At 51.5% G+C, this 23,250-nt stretch overlaps 1 protein-coding gene across 1 annotated transcript; it reads left to right on the top strand.

The window, feature by feature from the left end:
• The first annotated feature begins 137 nt into the window (after nt 1–137).
• Tgfb3 (transforming growth factor beta 3) lies at nt 138–21,850 on the top strand. The gene is made up of 7 exons (XM_055593223.1): nt 138–2,221; nt 11,208–11,371; nt 11,630–11,759; nt 15,778–15,885; nt 17,442–17,613; nt 19,523–19,676; nt 20,620–21,850. The coding sequence occupies exons 1-7, from the start codon at nt 1,876–1,878 to the stop codon at nt 20,776–20,778; spliced, it is 1,233 nt and encodes a 410-aa protein (XP_055449198.1). The 5' UTR covers nt 138–1,875; the 3' UTR covers nt 20,779–21,850.
• Nucleotides 21,851–23,250: the final 1,400 nt, after the last annotated feature.

Below are 23,250 nucleotides of genomic sequence, written 5' to 3' on the forward strand. Positions count from 1 at the left end.
CGAGTTGGCCGCGAGAGGAGCGGACCCCGCCCACCCGTGGGGCCGGGGACGCGACGGTGGCGTTCCAGGTGTCCCTAGCCCCGGCGCCTCCGTCACTGGCGGCCCGGCTTCGCCAGAGGGCACCCTCGGCCTTCCGGAAAGCGCCATCATTCACCCGAGCCGCCGCCGCCGGGCTCCGGGATGGTCCATGAAGAACCGCTGCCAGGATCGCGGCCGAGCCCAGTTCCACCCTCGGGCCTGGAGAGAGTGGCCCGGCCGCCCGGCCCAGCTGCCCTAGCGGACCTCGCGCCTATCCCCCCTGCCTGCCCGGGGGCGATCGGGGACGCGGGGGAGGCGAGAGAGCGGGGCGGAGAGCGTGGACTGACAGCTGGCCCCTGCGCAGAGGGGCCGGGGTAGCAGGAGGGAGGGGGCTCGGGAGTAACTTTCCAGAAAAACAGCCAACGTGTAGCAGGAATGACTCCAAGAGGAGGGGAGAGAAGAAAAAAAAAAAAAAAAAAAAAAGTTCAGTTACCACGTCGAACCAGAGGACTCGCAAAGTATTTTTCAAATGGGCTCGGCTTTTCCTGTGCCTGTTTAAAACATTAAAACCGTGCAGCGAGAGAGGCCGTGTACGCTGGTCCCTCCCTCCCTCCCTCCCTCCCCCACCCCAGGCCGAGACGTCATGGGAGGGAGGTATAAAATTTCAGCAGAGAGAAATAGAGAAAGCAGTGTGTGTGCATGTGTGTGTGTGAGAGAGAGAGAGAGGGAGAAGAGGGAGAGAGAGAGAGAGAGAGAAGGGGAGAGAGGGAGAAAAGGAGGGCAGGAGAGGGCCGAGCGTAGGGGACTCAGCCGCAGAGAGGGGAGACGCGCGCACCGAAAGAGGCTTGCGGAGGAAGGGATAACGCTCTCCGGAGTCAGCTGCGGTGAATCAGCTTCTGTTTTCTTTTCCTTTTGATTTTTTTCCTTCTTCTTCTTCTTCTTCTTCTTCCCCTGAGGAGAAGCAAGGGAGAGAAGCCATGGCCGAGAGAGAAGACAAGCTGAGATGTTGACCGTGGGTCCAAGCGGATTACCTACCGGAGCTGTCTCCAAGAGGCCTGTCCCCCGCCCCAGCTTGCCAGTTGCACATAAGCTCTCATCCCAGCCAATGAAGAGGAGAGGCAGCGTGAACAGAGTCATTTAGAAAGCCCCCGAGGAAGTGTAAACAAAAGGGAAAGCATGAATGGAGCGCTCCAGAGACAAGTGTGTCCTGCACTGCCCGCGACACCTTTAGTTGGGCCTGCCGCTGCTGCCCAGCCCTGCCTCTCCCCACATACCCACTGGTGATTTAAATTTTTTTTCCTTTTCTTTTCCATTCTCTCTCTCTCTCTCTCTCTCTCTCTCTCTCTCTCTCTTTTATTCTCCTTCAGGGCAAGGCAAAGTTTCTGATTTTTTGGGACCCAGCCATGGCCCCTCTGCACTTTCTGTAAAATACCCACTTTCTCGCCATTGCCAAGCGGCGTTTGGCAATATCAGATATCCACTCTATTTATTTTTACCTAAGGAAAAAACTCCAGCTCTCTTCCCACTCCCAGCTGCCCTGCCACCCCTCCCAACCCTCGGCTTGCCCTCCACCTGGCCTGCTGGGAGTCACAGCCCAGCAGAACCTGTTTAGACGTATGGACAGGAAGCCCAGCGCTCCACAGCACTCGGTCCGCTATTTCTTCATCCCGGGGTTTGCCAGCGCTTCCTGGGAGTCCTGAAGCGCTCGCAGTGCAGTGAGTTCATGCACCCTCTTGCCAAGCCTCAGTCTTTGGGATCTGGGGAGGACGCCTGGTTTTCCTCCCTCTTTCGACTGGGGTATCATCCTTGCCAGGCTTCCCCAGGCCCCTGGCCTTGCTCCTGGACTCACACAAGAAGATGCACTTGCAAAAGGCCCTGGTGGTCCTGGCCCTACTGAACTTGGCCAGAGTCAGCCTCTCTCTGTCCACTTGCACCACCTTGGACTTCGGCCACATCAAGAAGAAAAGGGTGGAAGCCATTAGGGGACAGATCTTGAGCAAGCTCAGGCTCACCAGCCCCCCCGAGCCGTCGGTGATGACCCACGTCCCCTATCAGGTCCTGGCACTTTACAACAGCACCCGGGAGCTGCTGGAAGAGATGCACGGGGAAAAGGAGGAAGGCTGCACTCAGGAAAACACTGAGTCGGAGTACTATGCCAAAGAGATCCATAAGTTCGACATGATCCAGGGACTGGCCGAGCACAGTAAGTCCAAATGCTTGCTGGGTGTCTGCTCTGGAGCGGGTGAACTGGAAAGGGGGGGGCTCCACAGAGGGGCCCTGGCGGCGGTTACACGGCAGTGCACCCCAGGGTTCACCACGGAGGTCAGGCACTGAAGCTGCAGCTGTGTAGGTGGGTGGGAAAGGAGACGGAGACGTTCTGGTGTGAGCCTAGAGCTCCAAGAGGCCAGGAGCCCTGGAGCCAAGTGGACTCCCAGGACATCCTTGATGACTATTAACTCCGATTGGTATTGTGCCACCTCGGGAGACATGTTCTCACACAAGTGTGCACATGGGTTCTATCAAGGGGTGGGCTGGCTGGCCCCCAAATCCTCAGTCTTCTGAGTCCGGACACCTCCATATTCTCCCTGCTTTTCCCAGCTCCTTGTGTCACATGTCCCAGTCAGTGTCCTAGCTCCCAGGAAGCACAGTACCCGCCTCAAATCTGTGTTCATCACATTTTCAGAAGCCCAGTCGAGGCCCCTTAGTCTAACACACACACACACACACACACACACACACACACACACACACACACCACACCACGTGAGCTGGGAGGGGGAGGGTAATGCGTGCATATTCCCACATACGTGGACTTTGGGGCGATGTGAACACTTACATTACACAGCAGAAGGATTCGTATGTGTAAAGCGAGGCCTCCCACGGTAATGGACACAGGATAACCCAAAGCATCTGGCCCGCCAAGGGGAGGTGTGAGTGGGAGGGATGGCTGTGGGGGTGATGGGGATGTGTGTCTGGGAGCGTTTCTTCCCAGGAGGCTGCTGTCTGCAGAGGAGCTGGGAAGCTTCTGTGTGAGACGCCTGTGTGTGTTTGCACACGTGTGGAAGTCGTGTGTGTTTACTGAACGGGGATTTAAAAAAACCTCAATACAAGAGAGAGAAATTTGGCAGATGTCGAGAAACTGACAGCCTAGGAAAGAGGAATGTGAGCCGCTCTGGGCCTGAGTCTGGGAGCCTCTTGGTTCGCTCTCCCTACCAGCAGGTGTCCTCCGAGCCCTGGTGACTTCAGTCCAGGGGCCCACCTGAGAGGTGGACAGTGCCCAAGTGGGGGTGAGAGGATGGGGCAGAGCCAGGGGGGTGGCACAGTCAGAGTGGCCATGGGGCAAACAGCAGGCAGCTAAAGAAACCTGGCTGCAGGGAAGGAGCAGAATGAGTGCCAATGGGTGGAGTGGCTCTCAAGGAAGATGGAAAGGCCAGGAGGGAGCTGGCCTACCAGGCAGAAAGAAACCTGTGGTTTCGGGAGGTGGGGATGGGAGCGTTCTCAGTACAGTTTCCTGTGCCTGCCTGCAGTTTCCTTTCTTTGGATCTGGCTACTTGTGCAAAGTCGAGCCTGGAAACCAGGCAGATCTGGAACTCCCTGCCTGGGGTGATCACAGTTTCTGGAGTCATTCAGGACTAGATGGGCTGAACCCAGGACTTCTTGGTCACCTACCAAAAGCCAGTCATAGTAGCCACAGGCATCAGAGGTGCTTACAAGTCTGAGGAAAGCGAAGGACAAGATGGTAGTCCTGGAACCTTCAGAGCCTAGGTCAGGAGGAGAGTCTGAGGAAGGAGGGATTCTGGGTCATGAGGGATCGCCCTGTCTGGAGCCCTGAGGGGAGAACGAGCCATCCACGTGGACACACGGCCACACAGGTATGTGTGGATGTGGACTTGGTATGGAAATCCAGGGTGCAGAAGGCATAGCCTCAGACAAAGCCGGGAGCGCCCCCGACATATGCTCAGTTGCCAGGCTGGAGCATCAAGAGTTGAGGCAGGGGTGGGGTGTGGGGGCCTATGGAGTGTGCCAACTTGACGCAGTGAACAGGATCATCTTCTAGATGCTGAGGAGGAGCCAGTGTTGAGTGGGACACAGGCAATGCCGGGGAGGCTCATAGGACCATCAGGAAGCAGGTCGGGGCACTCTGCAGCTAGCACAGCTGGTTGGATGGGCACCAACCTGGGTCCACCCTGCAGCTGGCCAGGTGGTGGTTCACCCTGGCACACTAAGTACAAAGAAGGCCGGAACAGCTGCTGAGAAGCCCATCCCAAACAACTTTTTGTTTGTTTTTGTTTTCCTAGATCAGGCTGGGGGGGGGGGGGGGGCGAGGGTAGGGTTCCTCTGTGGTGCCCTGACTGTCCTGGAACTCACTCTGTAGAGCAGGCTAGCCTCAAAAGCAGAGAGATCTGCCTGCTTCTGCCTCTGGAGCACTGGGATTAAAGGCCCATGCCACCACTGCCTGTCCTGTCCTGAGCTTCTGAGGGTAGCTAGGACTGGTTCCGGGTCGATCCTGTTGCACTATCAGAGGCTCTGTACAAGAGATGAAGTTTGCTTTCACGCTGTATCACTCCCAGAGGATGGGCATTTGGAAGGAAGTGACAATAGGACCTGGGGCAAGGTGACATAGACAGGCAAACCCGAAGAAGGAATAGTCTCTAGTGGGAGGCCAGGCACCGGAGTGAGGCCAGTGAGAATGGTCTTCCGGCTCTGCCTCATCATGGCGCATCCGTTAAGTGTTCCAACCTGGAACGGACGTGTGTGAAATACATGCTGAGCATAAACATAAAACACACATTTTAAAGCCACCTTTACTCTTAGACTCTAGTAGAACCTTGGCCTGTGACACAGATGTATCCTACATTAATCTCACCAGGAGAGGGTACCAGTTGCTGTGTCTGTAACCCAGGTTACCCAGCCTTGGGAGTAAACTGGATTTGCTTCCACTATGACTGTTGGGGGTGGCACAGGAGATTCATATGCCAGACGTATTCCCCCAGGTTCAATGAATGGGTCTCCTTTTCCTCCTAGACAGTCTCAAGCGAGTTAAGCAAACTCGGCCATAGGGTGTTTCTTCCCAGAGCCTCCGTTTCCTCATGGGAGGTCGTCCCTCGGCTCCCTTTTTACCTCATATGAATTTTGTCAGACAGAGGCAAGAATCAGCCATCGAATAATTCTCTAAGACGTTGCCATGGGAAATGAGTAGGTGCTTTCTCTGACTCACGTAATAAGGAAGGGCACTATCTTTGCCATATCATCGGTACAAGCATGGGTGTAAGCATCATTTTCACCTTCGGCCTTGGGCCTTGGAGGTATCTGTACCTTGTGAGACTCGTGTTCTTAGCAGCCAAGGGAAGTGCTAAGACCAAGGGCAGAATTCCCCCAGCAGGAAGACTACCTTGTGTTTTGGGCTTTCTCTTCACCCGTAGATTTTGTTCGTTATGAAATGTAAAAGATATTCCACGGGGGCTGGGCTGAGGAGATGGCTTAGCAGTTAAGAGCACTGGTTGCTCTTCCACAAGGACATGGGTTCAATTCCCAGAACCCACAACTGTCAGGAGCCTCAGCTCCTAGGGATCCAATGCCCTCACCCAGACATATATGCAAGCAAAACGCCACGGCACAGAAAAAAAAAATAAAGAAACCTTTGAGAAAAGATATTGCATATTAAAAGAACTTATATACCACAGCTATGAGTGTTAGACACTCAGTAAGGTTCTGGCTACCCAAGAAGGGCCTGGAGAGAACACCCTGGGCCCATGTCTCCCTCACAGAGTAGGGGAAGTGTGGAGACATCAAGGGGAACTTTTGTTCTCAGTCAGCTTGAAGATGGGGTGGCCCAGGGGCAAAGAGTTTCCTAGCAGTGGCTGTTAAGGACAAATGCCCTCAGAGAGTAGGTCGGGGGGTTCAAATGGTTCTAGAAGAGCAGCTACGGCCACGGAGAAAGTAGGCTTATGTGGCAGGGTTGGGGTGGGAGGAGCTGGAGTGACTGTTAAGGGAGGAAGCCACCATGTAGCTCTTACTGATTTTCACGTTCAGGAATGTAGGTCCAGCTTGACTCTATCTTATCATTTCCCAGGATAGCAGAGAACCTGGAAATTTCTGTGAAATCTCCCAACTTGTAACACAGACTTAAAATGTTTATGGGCTTCTAAGGCAAAACTTTTAAACATTGGCTAAACAACATCTAATTCATTTCCAGGTTAATCCATCTAAAGTTTGAGACCATCTAGGCAGGGCTTTTTCAGGCCCCTAGCACACTTGAAACCGTGGTACCTTTCGCAGAAAAATGATAAACTTTGCTTCTCCGTTCTGGCTGCACACTGGAAACATCTGGAAAACTGCTGTGGACCCACCCAGTGCAGTCAGTTGCTGAGTAGTGGGGTCATAGTTCACTGCTTTAAACACTCCAGGTGGCCCTGTTGCTCATATCATTCCGCCATTGGCTCCCACAGAAAGGAGGTGTTCGAGCCGATACACACCTGTCCGAGAACATTTTTAAGAGATAGCTACACACACAGTTTCCTGGGTTCTCCATGAATACTGTGTATGGGTTTTGTGGGTTGTTTGCTGTTCTTCCTAGCGCAAAACAGATGAAAGAGCGTCCATCACTATGCAATGTTCAGGGCATCAGAAACAGTTGGAAATGATGTACTCTGTCAAGGTGACGCCTGTGCCCAGCTCTTGCCTGTCGAGAGCAGATCTTAAGCACAAAGGGTCCTGGTCATTGACTCTTTAAGGCAATGTTGGGATGCCAGGGACCTTTTGAGGAATTCTGTCATATTTGCTGCTAAAATTATTAATATCTTTCCCCTGGGTAATCACCTGGGTCCACTCTGACTTTCAGGGTCTCAGATTCGATCAATAGGGTGTGGTCAAATCCCACGTCTGCCACCTGCTACCTGAGTGGCCATGGGACAACCATTTAGCTCTTCTGATGTTCTATTTTCTCATGGGTAGAATGATACATTTTACAGATTCTCTTTATTTTTGGGTATTGTTAGAGGAGCTACATAAAATGTAAGGTGGTGTGCGATATGTTTTGCTTACTTGTTTACACAATCCTTTCCACTAATTCCACTAACTACATGAAGGTATTTTTATTTATTTGCTTAGGGACAGGGTCTTACTATGTTCAGCTTGGCTCTGAACTCTCAAAAGCTTCTTATTACATTTATTTATGTGTGTGTCAGGGCACCCATGCATGCTTGCACGTGAGTTGTGGCCAGATGAAAACTTTTAGAAGTCTAGCATCATCCTCTTCTCCAGTGTGGGTTCTGGAAGTCAAACTCAGATCACCAGACTTAGCAACACTCACCTTTACTCATAAAGCCATCTTGCCAGCCCATGGCCTCAGACAAATTTGAAAATTATTTTAAAAATTTTTTGTACATGGGGGTTTTGCCTGTGTGTTTGTCTACAGCACGTATGTGCCTGGTGCCTGCAGAGGCCAGAAGAGGGTGTCAAATGCCCAGGAACTGGAGTTACAGACAGTTGTGAGCCACCATGTGGGTGCTGGGAATTGAACCCAGGTCCTCTAGAAGAGCAATCAGTGATCTTCCCATGAGCCATCTCTCTGGTTCTGACCTCAGAATTTTGATGCCTCAGCCTCTACCTCCCAAGCGCTTCCCATTCCTTCTTGAATTGCCACAGAATTTTCACTAAGAGGGGTCTGTCAAGGTACAGGTACGTGAGTGATGGAGTGGAGGTTAGCAAGGGAAGCCATCAGCGTGTCCCGAGGACTCTGTTAGGACGTCACCGTCCCTGTTTCCTGGAAGCCTGCTGCTTCCACCCCACTCTGGTCCCTTCCTCCTTAGTTACTATTTTCTACTTTCTTCTCCCCTTTCATATCAGGGTACACATTGCCCTGACTCCCCTTCATGCTCTCCTAACAGACAATTATTGCAGAGGCCAGACTGGAGACATCTCCCAGACCAGTTCTCAGTCACTGGGAGGGTCACTGGTCCAGGTGCTTGTCCACATCCAGAGATACAGGCCCTGTTGACGTATACACGGACGCTGCAGATGTGAGTCTGTTACACAATGTGTCCTACTCTTGCAGAGGACCATAGTTCAGTTCCCAGCACCTACATCTGCCTCTCATGCTAACTCCAGGGGATCCAATGCCCTCTTCTGGCCTCCTTGGGCACTGCGCTCATGTATACAAACCCCCACCCAAGGCACATGTAAGTAGGCATAGTTAGAACTTGAGATAAAATGCTTTCTAGACGTGTGCTTTGTATGTGAGGGACTCTTGGTTCCACCCCTAGCAGCACATACGAGGATTGCCACCACTCCCTGGCCCCTGGACTGGCTTAGAGAATAATTGGCAGTTTTTGTTCCTCCAAGGCCAATTATTAACGAGGGCTTCATTAGCTGCTCTTCACAACACTTCTTTCCTATAGCTGTTCCATTCATTTTCCTTTAACTGCCAGCGTCAGGCCCACCAGATGGCAGTTTCCAGAAACACCCACTCATCCCTGCCTAAAGAACCAGGAGCGTGTTTGCTGGTTTTAGGCTTCTTATCTGCCCCGCCTGGGCCATGACTCCTCATCCACTCCTGGCGGATGCTTCTGCTCACATCCCAGCCATGTCCATTATGTGTGGAATCTGGGTCTAGGAGCTTGAATTTCAAGTCATGGCTGTTGTTACCCTTTGTGTAGAAAGGACTTCTCTGGTGTTAATGCTCTCAGACCTTGAAGTTGTAAAGGACACCGGGGCAGAGAGGAGACAGGCTTCTGCTCTCCTTTGTCTGGCTTGGACCTGCAGGGAGCATCTGCTGCCTTCCGGCTGTTAGCGGGATGGCACAGGCTGGCGTAGCACAGGCTACCAAGGTCACAGACTCTTTGGGCTGGCTAGTTTTATGTCAACTCAGCACAGACTAGAGTCATCAGAGAGGAGGGAGTCTCAGTTGAGAAAACGCCTCCATAAGATCCAACTGTAGGGCCTTTTCTTAACTAGTGATTAATGGGGACAGAGGGCCTTGCCTATTGTGGGTGGCACTATCCCCAGGCTGGAGGTTTTTGCTTCTATAAGAAAGCAGGCTGGCTGGGTATGGTGGTGCAGGCCTTTGATTCCAGCACTCAAGAAGCAGAGGCAAGAAGATCTCCACGAGTTCAAGGCCAGCCTGGTTTACAAAGAGTTCCCGGACAGCCAGGGCTACACAGAGATACCTCCCCCCCAAAAAATAAAAATAAAAATAAAAAAAACACACACACACAAAAAAACACAAAACAAAAGAATAAACAAAGAAAGAAAGCAGGCTGAGCAAGCCAGGAAGCAGCACCCCTCCATGGCTTCTGCATCAGCTCCTGCCTCCAGGTGCCAGCCCAGTTTGAGTTCCTGCCCTGACTTCCTTCAGTGACGGACTATTTGATGTGGTAGCATAAGCCAAACAAAACCTTTTCTCCCCACATTGCTTTTCCTCATGGTGTTTCATCACAACAATAGCAGCCGTAACTAGGACATCCTTAAAGAGAAAGGAGTTGTTGACAGTCATATCTTTTTATTTGAAAAAAAAATTTTTTTTTTCCAGACTCAAGCTATGGCCTCTTTACCATAGAAACTGCTCGCTGTTTAGGTCTAAGCCACCGCCTTGATTCAACCCCTTTCTGCAGCTCCCTGCTATGAATAGGATGAGGTTCGGCCTCTCAGTTTGACACCTGGGTGTCCCTACAACCCAGTATTTCAACCTCTTCTCTTCACTTCAGCATGCCACTATGGGTCTCTCGTCCTCTCCGGCCTGCGTCTGCCTCCAGCAGTCCGTGTGTGTAAAATCCCTTTGTCATCGCCCCACCCTTGTGCAAGAGGAGATTGTTGTCACCCCTTCCATTAGGGACTGAGCCCCTGGCCCCTTAAGGACTTGATTCTTCCTCATTCTTCCTGCCAGTCCTCTGCATCACCCGAAGGTCCTGTGATTTGACTCGGCGTCATCTGCAGGCAGGGGCTGTGGCTTCCTATCGTCTTTCACATATGTTTAGATGTTTAAAAAGCTGGGAGGTGGTGGTGTACACCTTTGATCCCAGCATTAGGGAGGCAGAGGAAGGCTGATCTCTGAGTTCAAGGCCAGCTTGGTCTACAGAGTGAGTTCCAGGATAGCCAGGGATGTTACACAGAGAAATCCAATCTTGAAAAACCAAAACCAACCAACCAAATGGAAATTGTAAAGATTTAGTGTGTGTGTGTGTGTGTGTGTGTCTATCTGTGTGCCTGAGGAAGCCAGTAGAGGGTGTCAGATCCCTTGAAGCTAGAGTTACAACCAACTAGTTGCAAGCCATCTAATGTGGGTGCTGGGAATTGAACTCGGGTCTTGTGGGAAAGCAGCAGGTGTGCTTAACCACTGAGCCATCTCTCCAGCCCCTATACATGTTTAAAATTGGATAAGTGCCCTATGAACAAGAACATGAATGGATCCACTAGCTATAAGACAACTAAGTGACTAGCTGCTATCTTCTCACAACCTGTTTTGTTGTTGTTTGATTGTTTGTTTTGTTCTTAAAACTTAGTCTGGCTGGGAACCTGCTACATAGACCGGGCTGGCCTTAAAGTCAAGATCCTCCTGCTTCAGTCTCCCAAGTGCTGACATTGCAGGCTTTGCTGCCAGGCCTGGCAGAGAATCTGTATTTTTGAAAGAATAAGAAAAACAAATCTGGAGAGCTTAACAGTTTGGGGATAGCAAGACAGTGGGAGGAGGGCTGAAGAGCTGGCTCAGCTTAAGAGCACTGGGGCTCCTCCTGAAGACCAGGGTTCCAGTCCTAGCATCCATGTCAGGTAGCTCACAATGGCCTATGGCTCCAGTTCCAGAACATCCAATGCCCTCTTTTGCCCTCTGTGGGTGCTGTACACACACAGTGTCCACACTCTCTCTCTCTCTCTCTCTCTCTCTCTCTCTCTCTCTCTCTCACACACACACACACACATATTAAAAAGACAGTGGTTAAAGGGGGCAATTACACTTGACTGTTTGGTCTCAATTATATGTCCTGGGGCTCCAGGGCCTCTCTGCTCCTCATTCAGGACTCTCTATGACTCTGGGGTCACCAAGAATCTTCCTTCATCTACACCTTCAGGTCTGAGGCCTCCAGCCTCTAAGGCGGTCATAGACAGGACTGTGGCCGCTTGGCACGTGTCTGCTGGCAGCACACTGTTTCGGGGGCCCTCGCTCACTAGCCTCTCCCCACTGCTTTTCCTTCTAGATGAGCTGGCTGTTTGCCCCAAAGGGATTACCTCTAAGATTTTTCGTTTCAACGTGTCCTCAGTGGAGAAAAATGGAACCAATCTGTTCCGGGCAGAGTTCCGGGTCCTGCGGGTGCCCAACCCCAGCTCCAAGCGCACAGAGCAGAGAATTGAGCTCTTCCAGGTACCTCTTCCAGCGGGAAACCACACCCTAGAAGCTGGTTCCACCTCCAGGGCTGGCCCACACTGAGCACGGGGGTTTGACGGACCTGGTCAGACCCCTGGGAGCCTTTCTCATTAAGAGGGCTCCGAGGTGTACAAGGGGCCTGGTGTTCAGAAGCCTTTGGGCACCCCTTGCTTGGCCCTCCGGTCCCGTGCCTTGTAGCCTATCCCTGGCGCTCCGTCCTGGCCTCAGATGCTTACTCTGTCCTCTGCCCCGCAGATTCTGCGACCAGATGAGCACATTGCCAAGCAGCGCTACATCGGTGGCAAGAATCTGCCCACGAGGGGCACTGCTGAGTGGCTGTCTTTTGATGTCACTGACACTGTGCGCGAGTGGCTGTTGCGGAGAGGTGGGTGAACTCTTAGCAGGGACATTTCAGGAGGAACTCCAGGTCCCTTCTGTGTCTTGAGAGGAAAGGGGAAAGAACTGGAGGAGGGGGTGGGGAGGAAGCCGTATATCAAAATCCAGCTTTGCTACTAACTGTTCTCCCTCCATCATTAAATGCTGGCTCTTAAGTCAGGCCCTGGGGGATTCAGCATCGAACGAGACAGGTGAGGGCTCAGATCTCACGGGGCTTTCGTTCTGGTGGCAGAGACATATAGTAAGCCCGTGAACACATCGATGACAACGCACTGAAAACTAAGGAATCAAGGTGATGACAGCTGGAGGCCGGCTGGATGGCTGGCTGCTTAGGGGAGGTGGTCTCTGTAAGGAAAGGGAGTCTGACACTGAGATCTAGGCGAAGAGAAGGAGCGAGCCCTTTAAGGTCGGGAGGCTAGGCTAAAGGGTGACCTAAGCAAAACAACAACAACAACAAACCGTAAGACCCAGGCCCCTAGGCAGAACCCAGCTTGATTTGTTGCAGCAGTGAGCAGAGTGGAATACCGGAAGCTGAGGCCATCTTGTCCAGTATCTGTGGGACCACAGGCAGGATTGGGGACTTACTCCAAGTGTGCTGGATGCTATCAGCAGGGTAGGCATGTGGCTGCAATGAGGTGGTCCTTACCAAAAGCCCTCTAGTTGCTGGCAAGGAAAGGGGAGAAGCAAGGAAAACGTTTAGGGAGCGCGGTAGCAGTCTAGCGAGGGCAGCGGCGGCTTGAATGGGACAGTGCAGTTGACACAGAAATATTGATTCATCCTGTAATTTGGAGGTTGAGCCAATAGGCTAGCATTAGGTATATGTTAAGACAAAAGAGCGATCTCCGATGATGTCTAGGGCAGACTAGAAGAAGAGATCTGTGGCAGGTTCAGTGTGGGCTGATTCAGTTTCGATGCCCAGGGTCATTGAACTCTACAGTACGTGAATCAAAGGTCACATGTCACAAATATCATATGCACCCACCGTGCCTCCTCACCTAGAAAATGAAGTAATGCTTCCACTCTGCAGCCTCCCAGAGTTGTTTCAAGGGTCACATGTATCTGAGAGAACTCTGTGGATTCCAAAGCGCCTTGTCAAGAGCAAGCTCTCATTACATCTGATGAGGAAGCCAAGGTCCAGAGTAGAGAAGTCTGAGCTGATCCAGCCTGGATTAGAACTTGCATCCCCTGAGTAATAACAGTCTGGTGTGTCTTGACACCATGTTGGTCCTTTCTGCTCTGACTGCTTAATGATGGTGGTAGCAATAGGAGATTTCATCTAAAACTGGGTATAGTGGTGCACGCCTTTAATCTTAGCACTCTGGTGGCAGAAGCAGATATATCTCTGTGAGTTCGAGGCCAACCTGGTCTACGTAGTGTTTTCCAGGACAGCCACGGCTATGTAGAGAGATGCAGTCTCAAAAAAACAAAACAAACAAACAAACAAACAAAAAAACCCCAAAAAACAAAACCACAAAGATTTCTGATTTTTCTTGACTAATGACAAGACCGGCCCCCTGACAGTGTGCCCGAGATGAGCGGTAGCCACCCTGTAAAATGTGCGGACTTCCATGATCTACTGGACTCTAGACGGCCAAGTCTTCAAGCTCCCATCTGCAGGGCCTAGTGTGGTAACTGAGTTGACACGTGGTAGGCTAGAGACCCTGTCCTGGTCCTTGTAGGAAAGTAATACAGCCTGTGAGAAAGAACAGGACCCAGATGGTAGCAATGGTAACACCTCTCCAGGCAGTTCTGTAGGCAGCCTTCAGCTCGGGCACAGAAGAAGGGGCTGGGCAAATTCATCTCTTAGTTTCCCTGTCTGATTTTAATCAGCTCCACCTGGATTTCTCTGAAGCCCTGGGCACTTGGAGCGCTTCTGTTCACAGCTGCAGAACTCAAGGAGAAGTTTGCATAGGACACGCTTTCCAGCCTCCTTGAGACATTTCATAATAAAACCTGGGGGTCCTCCACCCACCACCCCACCACTGCCAACTCCTGAGGTTTGTTTTTCATTGGAACCTTCATTTCACACTTCGGCAAATTCTGCCCACCCCTCCCTTCCCTCAGGGGAAGTAGCTGAGGCCTTTGTTCCTGAATCTCCTCAGAGTTCATGGCCCCAAACCAGGCAGCAAACAGACTCCGAGTTGGAGCAGCTGGTGGTGTGGAGTGATGAGGACTGAGTCACACCTGTGGTTTGGGACTCAGGAAGCATCTGCAAGCCTGTGTGCTCCAGGTACCCAGAACTGCCTGGGCCTCTCTCCAGCATGGAGGACCCAGGTCCTTCCACTATTGTGCGTTTACTCACGCAGCCCACAGCTTCTCTGTATACAGAGCCAGGCTGGTGGGAAGTACCCTGGGGTCATGGTGCAGGACAGGTGGCACAGTAAGAAAGCACGGGCATTCTGCATCTCGGTGAACGTGGGAGGGATGTGTCCCTGGCGCCTTTTGTTGCCTGGTCTTTGTCCCTGACAACTAGCTGTGTAGTATCTCAGCTGGGAATGGTGGCACACACCTGCAGTTCCAGCACTAAGCTGAGGCAGGAGGATCACGAGTTCCAGGCTAGTCTGGGCTATACAGTGAACCCTTATTTAAAACAAACAAAACGTGTGAGGCCTTGTTTAAAACAAAATGTATAGTGTGGCCTCTCTTATCAGAACCCATAGGCTCTCTGTCTGGATCTTGAAATAACTCCTTACCAACTGGGTATCTTGCGTAAACAACTTAATAGCCCCAGTGATCTCCTCTGTACAATGGGCCAGTGATGTTTTTAGTTGGTAGGATCATTATAGAGACTAAATGAACTATTGCTGGGAAAATCTTATGGCAGTTTGATGGACAGTAATGTCAACAAATGTTGGCAATTATCAGCTCTGAGCCATAGACCAAGTTAGGCCACCATCTCGTGCTGGCCACATGCACTGTGACCTTTCCTTTCTCCAACACATCTGCATGTGCCTTCACTTTCTAACACACAGAATCATAGAACTTGCTCAGTCCAGGTCTCCCACCCATGCTTGGACAGAAAGTACTGTGTATTGCTCATTGCAGCTACATGGCTCCTTCCAGCTGCCTAACACCAAGGAAAGGGCAGACCTCATGCCTGGCCCCGGCCTTTCTAGCTGGGCTAGAAATATGCCTTGCTGTATTGACTTGTTTCCCCAGTGAGTTAGTATTCAGAAACAGAGATCTTCATGCTTAACAAGTTCTCCCCGGGACATAACAAATCTGGTTGGGTTTTGGGATTTATGAGGAGCTGAGCTATTCTTTAACTGTCTGAGTTCATGTCATCTGGACCCTTGGGATGCCAGGCTCACATCATGGTCACTGGAACCACCATGCCTGTACCATTCTGCCTTGGAGAAACGGGCTGAACCAAGTGGCTTTTGGAGTGTTCCTTGATGACGGTGGGCTTTTAGGAAGACCTCAGGTTGTTCCTGAGGCCAGATGGCGGCTTCAGGGAACAGTAAACCAATCATCTCCCTGAGATGTTAACCTGGAAAGGTCCATCTCCCAGGACCTTTCCCTACACCAGCCATAGCTGGCTGCTACCCTGGTTGACAGAGCTCTGACCCAACGGGATTGGCCTTACCCCAGACCCAACCTGGTTTTCTCTTCGACTATTTGATTCAGTCAAACTTTTCAGTTAGTGTGCATGTACGTGTAACCCCCATCTGTGTGTGTATGTGTGTGTGTGTGTGTGTGTGTGTGTGTGTGTGTGGTGTGTATGTATGTGGGTGCATGTAGGCCTCAATTTCTTTATAGCATCCTTGAAAATGGATGTTCACTTCCGTTCTCCATGATGTCCACTGTTTGCACTGCCATTTAGCTGTTCATGACATAACAGAAATCTGTGGCGTGCGGCACCCTGTGAGGGAGGCTCCCAACCTTAGAGGCCCTTTCTGTCACCTTGTGCCTCTCAACATAACTCACTTCTTGTCCTTCCTCGGATGGTGGGCACACTGCCCTGTCACCCAGTGTTCTCTCCCCCAACTCCACATCTTCTCTTGCAGAGTCCAACTTGGGTCTGGAAATCAGCATTCACTGTCCATGCCACACCTTTCAGCCCAATGGAGATATACTGGAAAACGTTCACGAGGTGATGGAGATCAAATTCAAAGGTACTGATGCTGACTCGTGGTGGGATGAGGACATGGGCGACCCAGTCTCCTTCGTGGAAAGGCCTGTTTTGCACTTGGGTGATCCTGCTTTGTCCACAAAGCACTGAGTCCACCATTCCACTCGGAGAGGAGAGATTAGCATCTGAGAGGCAGCAGGGTTCTGGGGAGTGGTGAAATCAGGCCAGCTGTCCAGGGAACTAGGACAAGAGTGCCTCTTTCATAAGCTCGGTACACAATTAAATGAGACAAGAAATGTGTAACAGTGAGCCAATGGATGCTCAGTGAATAACAGCTGTCCTCCCTCTCCTCATGGAAATGACCTCCGGTAGGCCAGAAGGTGAGTGCCCTGCTACTGGGCTTTCAGGTGTTGCTGGACCTTCCTGCTCCCTGCCGAGGAACTGTGTAGGTTAGGATGGGTGCTTCCTGGCCTGACCGTTTGATCATGGGCATTTGTATAGAATTGGTGCTATAGTTGAGCTTTTCTCAGTTTCTAATATAAGCATAATTTTCTGCAGTTTAGGGAAGCTCTCTTTTGCCTTCCTGTCTCTGTTTTGGGCAAATGAGAAGTGTAGTCATCTGGAGAAAGGTGAAGGTTGCTCTTGATCTTATATAGATCTTGGGCCTGGGCCTCAGACATCCCTTACCCTGCATGGACTCAACCCGAAAGCTTTTGTGTATTTGTTTTTTTAATGATAAGAGCTTGACGTCCTAACCACAGTGCCGCACATCCTCACATCCAGGTCAGGCTAAGGTGGAACCTTCCCATCACTACACTTATTGTCCCTTTTGCATAAAGACTTAAGAAAAGGGGGCCACACACGAACGGCTCACATCTATCTTATATACCCAAGGGCTCCTCCCTAAGATCCAAGTCCTTCGTGTAATTGTCAATTAGATTCCCAGCTTTCCTGTCCTGGTAAAGACAGTCAGTGGCCTGTGGCAGTCCTTCACAAGCCTTCTGAGTCAGGCTCTGGTCTTCTTGGCAGCTGAATTTGGGCTCTCTTCCTGAGCCTGTCTTATGCTCTATTACCTTACCTGAATCTCACAGTGAAAACACCTCTGAGCCCCTGAGCCCAGCGTGCAGGAACACAGTTCCCAAGTCTTGCCTCTTTGTCTCCAGCCTGGGCTATCTCAAACTGTGACACCTTAAGTTGTCAGTAGGATTTCTGTGATAGCTCGACTAACACCCAAAACCCCGAGGTTCTAAGTTTCATGATCCGAAGTGTGTGACAGATACCCGCCTGGTAGTGGGACACTCCATGACTCCACCAGGGGACCCCAGGAAGGTGATGCGCTTTTGTGCAGGAGTTGTGAGGGTGTCTGACTGGTGTCTGGAGGGGTATCCATGGTAACCATTGAGTACTTTTGATGCTGCTTGCTTCCTTCCCTCAGTCTGTGCCGTCTTACAGGGGTCCTTGCTCTGTGATTCCTCCCTCACAGACTGTACCACCCCTCATCCTGACTGGGCAGTGATGGGCTAAGATGGGGTGTGGATGCAAGCTTCAGGGGCACTGCTTCTCTTAGACAGCTGGTTGTCACCTTGCTTCCCTTTGCAGGAGTGGACAATGAAGATGACCATGGCCGTGGAGACCTGGGGCGGCTCAAGAAGCAGAAGGACCACCACAACCCTCACCTGATCCTTATGATGATCCCGCCACACCGACTCCACAGCCCGGGCCAGGGTGGGCAGAGGAAGAAGCGGGCACTGGACACCAATTACTGCTTCCGGTGAGCAGTCTGGCCCCATTAGGGGGTGAGGTCAACCTGACGTCCTGTGGCGCTGGCTTGAGATCCGAGTCCCCCTCAGCCAAGGGTCCCTGATGCTTGCCACAAACAGATCTAGAGAAGACAGATAGAAGTCTTTTCCAACCTCTTCTTGCTTTTCTGGGAGCCTGGTGTTTTCTGTAGCTTGGCTCTGGTCAGGAGGAGAATCTGGGGTGCTGCCGTTGGGGGTACTTAGGCAAAGCTTCCTTATGGTCTTCCTGTTTAAAGTACTTGCAAGATGCTTTTGTGTGCAGGGAGATTAATGCAGAGAGTCCATTGAAAAAGTGCTTGGTTCCTATTATCTTACTTTCTTACATCCATCACGAAGACTTCAGGGTATCAGGAGCTTGAAGTAGCTGCTCACATTATATTCGCAGTTAGGAGAAGAGAGAAAGGAATGCACACTAGTGTTCAGCTCACTTCCTCCAACTCACATTCTCCTGCCTAGGGAATGGTGCCCCCCACGTGGGTGGGTCTTCCCATCTCAATTCTTGAAATAAAGATAATCCCCATAGGCACACCCAGCAGCCCTTCTCACAGGAGATTGTGGATTCTTTGGAGTTGACAATTAACAGGATCCATCACATCTATGCAAGCCTGGAGGATGAGACTGGATAGGGAAGATAGGACAGTCCTTCATTCACAGCGGAGCTCTTGGGTTAGAGAAATCACCAAGGGCTTCAGAAGGAAACTGCCTTTTTGTGGAGGCTGCTGCACTTCTTTATGGACAGCTGAACTGCTCACAGATGTGGGAAGGATGAGAAAGCCTACCTCCCAGGATAACAGGAAGACCATGGCATTGGGAGGGGGTCTGGAGAATGAAGTTCTTGCAGACTGGGACCTGGGAGCACATAAATGGAGACAGGAAAGCCTGGGGTTTGAACAAAGCCTTCCTTCAAGGATGGGTGAAGTTTCATGAAGGGATCCAAGAGGGGGTGGGTGATGGGGCAGAGGGAGAGTACTTCCAGGGAGAGGAGGAGCACAAAGGGTCAGTGGGCCAGAGAAGATACCGGGATGGAGTTTGGGTGGGACAGCTAAATCTACTGCCAGCTCAGGAAACAGCAGGCATGGAAGAGGTGGTGTGGGTGCCAGCACCTGCTCCAAGGCTGTCAAGTAGGCCCATCTCATAGGGCTACTTGTCAGCTGGGGTGAACCGAGTGACTTCAGCCTGAAGGGGTTTCTGTGACGCACGTAAGGTTGGTCTAACTGCTTGATTTGCGTGTTTTTCTGATCTCACCTGGACTGCTTACTGTGAGGGCTCTTCAGCTTCTTGCCTGAGGCCATGGGGGTTTCTGGAACTCCAGGTGACTTGTCCATGCTTAAGAAAAAAAGGAGAGAAGAGCCAAGAGCTTTCCTCTTCCAGCTGTTGCTTTTCTAAACAATCAAGTATCTTTGCCAGAGCTTGTCCTACTCCCCCCAACTTCTCTAGTTCTGACTGGCCGTTAATCAAGTCACATGACTGCCCCAGCCTTCAAGGGTGGCCAGGAAAATGAGTATCCCTGGGATGAGAGGAGTCAAGGAGGAATGTGGTTAGGAGTGGCTATTTAAAGGATAAACAATGGAGTCTATCCTGGTTTGGTCTTAAAACCTACAAGACATCAGACTAGCCAGGCCAGGTGAACTCGCAGCACTCGAAGAGGCAGGGCAGGTGAACTCTAAGAGTTCAAGGCCAGCCTGGTCTACAAAGTGAGTGTCCAGGACATCCAAGGCTACACAGAGAAACCCTGTCTCGAAAAACTGAAAAAAAAAAAAAATCAGACTTTACCTTTGGAAAGAGTGACTTCCTGGTGTCTTCAGACAGGAAAATGCGAGTGAAGCTTCTGACATAATAGTCTCCCTCTCTGTTGATTTCCTGTGTGTGTTTTCATTATAGCAACTTGGAGGAGAACTGCTGTGTGCGCCCCCTCTACATTGACTTCCGGCAGGATCTGGGCTGGAAATGGGTCCACGAACCTAAGGGTTACTATGCCAACTTCTGCTCAGGCCCCTGCCCGTACCTCCGCAGCGCAGACACAACCCACAGCACGGTATGGAGCAAGGCGCATGCTCTCTGGGTACTGGGGCTCCGCTGACCAGGCTACTTGTCTGTATGAGTGAATGAGAGGTTGACTGTTAAATGAGTGATCATTTTGGATGAGAAAATCCCTGTGGTTACATTCTGATCTCGGCAGGCTGGCCCGATTCTACTCGGTCGCACTCTGCAATGGGTAAAAAGTATGCGCCTGTACGGTGCTCTAGATTCAGTCTCTAGCACAGACAAACAGGTACATCGACACACACGGACACGCATTTGGAGCTCCTACCATATAGTTTCAAGAGTCCTTTTTGTTTACTTTGTCGAAAGCTTTTGTACCATGGGAGCTATTCAGCTGTCCCATGCCACCCTATGACACAGACGTGTGCACCTGTCTGGCAAGATGTGTGGTCCAGAGATGTTTCTACCTCCGTTAAGACAGCATGAAGCATGTAGGAAAACAGTAGCAATAAAAAGAGCAAAAGGCCCGCAGGCTCTGCAACCTGCCTTCCTCGAGGGGAAAGGAGGGCAGGGCAGTAATCTATGAGGCTGTCTACCAGCGAGCACATCGCTGTTGTGTCCTGTCTGGACCACACACTCTCGCAATTATTAAATGGGTCAAGGTAGTGGTGAGTGAGAATGTTTTAAACCAGTGTGGGAACTTACAGTAAGGAAGACCTTCTGAAGGACTTTCTCAGCAGCCAAGAGTTTATCCACTACAAATCCCCACAACAGTCATGCGCTCCGGTTAGCAAGGATCATGACCGTGGGTTCCGCCTTCTGCCATACTGCATGGCCGCAACTGGTCTCTTACCCGAACTGTTCCCACAGTCCCCCCTGAGCAGCCCCCGTGACCACTCTGCCTACCCAGAGTAGCCTCCACAGCTCACACCGTTCCTGAGTCACAGGCTCCAGGCTTGGCTTTCTCCAGCTTAAACGTGTGACCCCACCCGCAGGTGCTGGGACTGTACAACACCCTGAACCCGGAGGCCTCGGCCTCGCCGTGCTGCGTGCCCCAGGACCTGGAGCCCCTGACCATCCTGTACTACGTCGGCAGGACCCCCAAGGTGGAGCAGCTGTCTAATATGGTGGTGAAGTCGTGCAAGTGCAGCTGAGGCTGGCCCGAGACACGGGAGGGAAAACTGCCACACCGCCGACTGCTGCTCCTTGGGAAACCAAAGCGACAGACCTCACCCTAGAGGCCTGGAGCCCCCAAGCCCTGGCTCCCGGCCAACGGCCGAGAGGGAGGCTTCCTTCTGGAACGTTTCTTTCTGCTAGCTCTGAGAATCACTGTGGTAAAGGAAGTGTGGGTTGGTTAGGGGAAGGCAGACTCTTGAGAACACGGAATTTCTGTGGGGCACACGGAGGTGGTGGGGTAGAGGAGAAGGGATGGTAGGTCGACAGGGTGCGTGGCAATGGGTCTGGGGCGACCCCAGGGAGGAGGATGGGTAGAGTGGTTGGTCAGGTGAGGGCCAGGCTGGAAGGCACTTGAGCTCTGAGGTCAGCTTTGCTCATTGCAGCACATCTGTTCTAGGGAACTGGGATGTCGTTAGAGGAGGCGAGCATTTTTCTTCAGACAGTTTACCAAGACAAAGTCCCCCCCGCCCCCGACAACCCCACCCCCAGAACCATATCTTTGCACTGCCTGGGATTAAGGACAATCTGTTCTTTTCGAAAACTGTGTTCTCCCATCAGTCAGCATCGTGAGTCATTACAGATAATGTAATTAGATTCTGGGCCAGCAGCTAGCTTCTCGGGTCCCTTGGAGATGCTGAACTTAAAAGCAAAGGTCAGAACTCGTTCTCTCATGTCTTCCCTCGGGGGCCCTCCTTTTGCCTTCCTCCTTGGTCATATTTCCCCTTGGACATCTGGCTACACACCTTCCGGGTCAGGGTGCACTCTCCGGATTCCGGGTCCACGTAGTGTGGGGCATCAGGGATTGTCTCCCTCCTACCCTCCTAGACCCCACGCTCTCCTGGTGTTCCTGGAAGCAGGTGCTGCGGGCAGACTGTCTGGGGAAGCTGCACACACCTGACATGGTGACTCGGGCCCCGGACGCACAGACTAAAGTATAAAGACAGATACGAGTATTACTCTCAAAATCTTTGTATGAATAAATATTTTTGGGGAATCACGGATGATTTCATCTTCTGGAAGGTTGCTTCTAGAACAGTAAAAACCTCGTTCTAAGGTGTGTGTGTGTCGGACTCCATAAGTAGTCTCTTAGTTGCTCACTGGCATCTACTTACCAGAGATAACTGGGATCCCGGCACAGTGTCTTTCAACCATTGTTTAGCGAGAGGACACAGGGCTCGCTGCGCTGTCTCTAGAACCTGAGGAAACGGCACCAATGTCTGGGCACACGACCCTCCTGCAAGGAGCATTTTTCTCAGACACAGAGGCAGCGCCCGAGATGTGCAAAACTGCACACCAATCTCGTGACTGGGGAGAGGTGACTCAGCGGGTTTGGCGGCTGCTGTGCAAACAGGACCCGAGTTTGGTTCCCTGGCACCCGTATAAAGGTCAGGCACGGTGGTGGCCATCTGTAACCTCCGTCCTGGGGAGGGGCAGGAGACGGAGACAGGTAAATCCTGGAGGCTCCCTGGCCAGCTAGTCCAGCTGAAATCACAAGCTCCAGGGCCAATGTGAGATCCTGTCTCACATTGAAATAAGGTGAAGAAGGCACCTGAAGCTGATGTCTAGCCTCCATGTGTGTGTTCTGGGGGTGGGGGGACGTATGTACACACACACACACACGGAAAAGTTATGAAATTCCTGCACAACCGTAAGGTGTGCCTGCTTGCATACAGAAATGTGCCACTGGAGATTCAATCTAAATGATACAAAAGCTGCCAGTTTTGGAAATCTCACCTCTGCCTCCAAATCACATCGAGCATTAAAACAGCCACCTGCAGCAAATGGCCCCTAACGAGGCAAATTCTGTTATCGGAGCCAGATGGTGGGCCTCTTTAGAGGCAAAGGATCCAGGGCAATGCAGAATTCCACGATGGCTTGGCATTCGTCTGCAGTCGTCTCTGCAGGGAGCCAGCAGAGCAAGGCAGCCCGTGCTCTTAAGCTCCTGAAAGCCGCCAGCCTCCAGCGTGTCCACGGAGGCACAGGCAGACGTCTGACTGAAGCTGAAGTCTGCGGGTTGAGGGACATATGCACACACCGTGTGTATGTGTGTGTGTGTGGACTGAAATCCTGGCTGTGGAAGTGCTCTGGTTGTGTGTTTGGGTTCACATGTGCGTGCTATGGAGGGAGCAATATGCCAGCATGCCATCCATGGGGTAGCCGCTGTATCTACCTGTCTATTTTATTTTACTTTTGAGACAGGTTCTTACTCTGTAGCTCTGGCTGTCCTGGAACCCACTATGCAGACCAAGTGGGTCTTTGAATGCCTCTGCCTCCTCAGTGCTGGAATTAAAGGGGAGAGCCACCACATACCATGATCTATCTTTCCTTCCTTCCTTCCTTTCCTTCCTTCCTTCCTTCCTTCCTTCCTTCCTTCCTTCCTTCCTTCCCTCCTTCCTTCCTTCCTTTCTTCCTCCCTTCCTTCCTCCCTCCCTCCTTCCTTCCTTTTTTCT

This window comes from Psammomys obesus, unplaced genomic scaffold (genome assembly GCF_907164565.1).
Source record: "Psammomys obesus unplaced genomic scaffold, mPsaObe1.curated_primary_1811, whole genome shotgun sequence".
Lineage (NCBI taxonomy): Eukaryota > Metazoa > Chordata > Mammalia > Rodentia > Muridae > Psammomys > Psammomys obesus.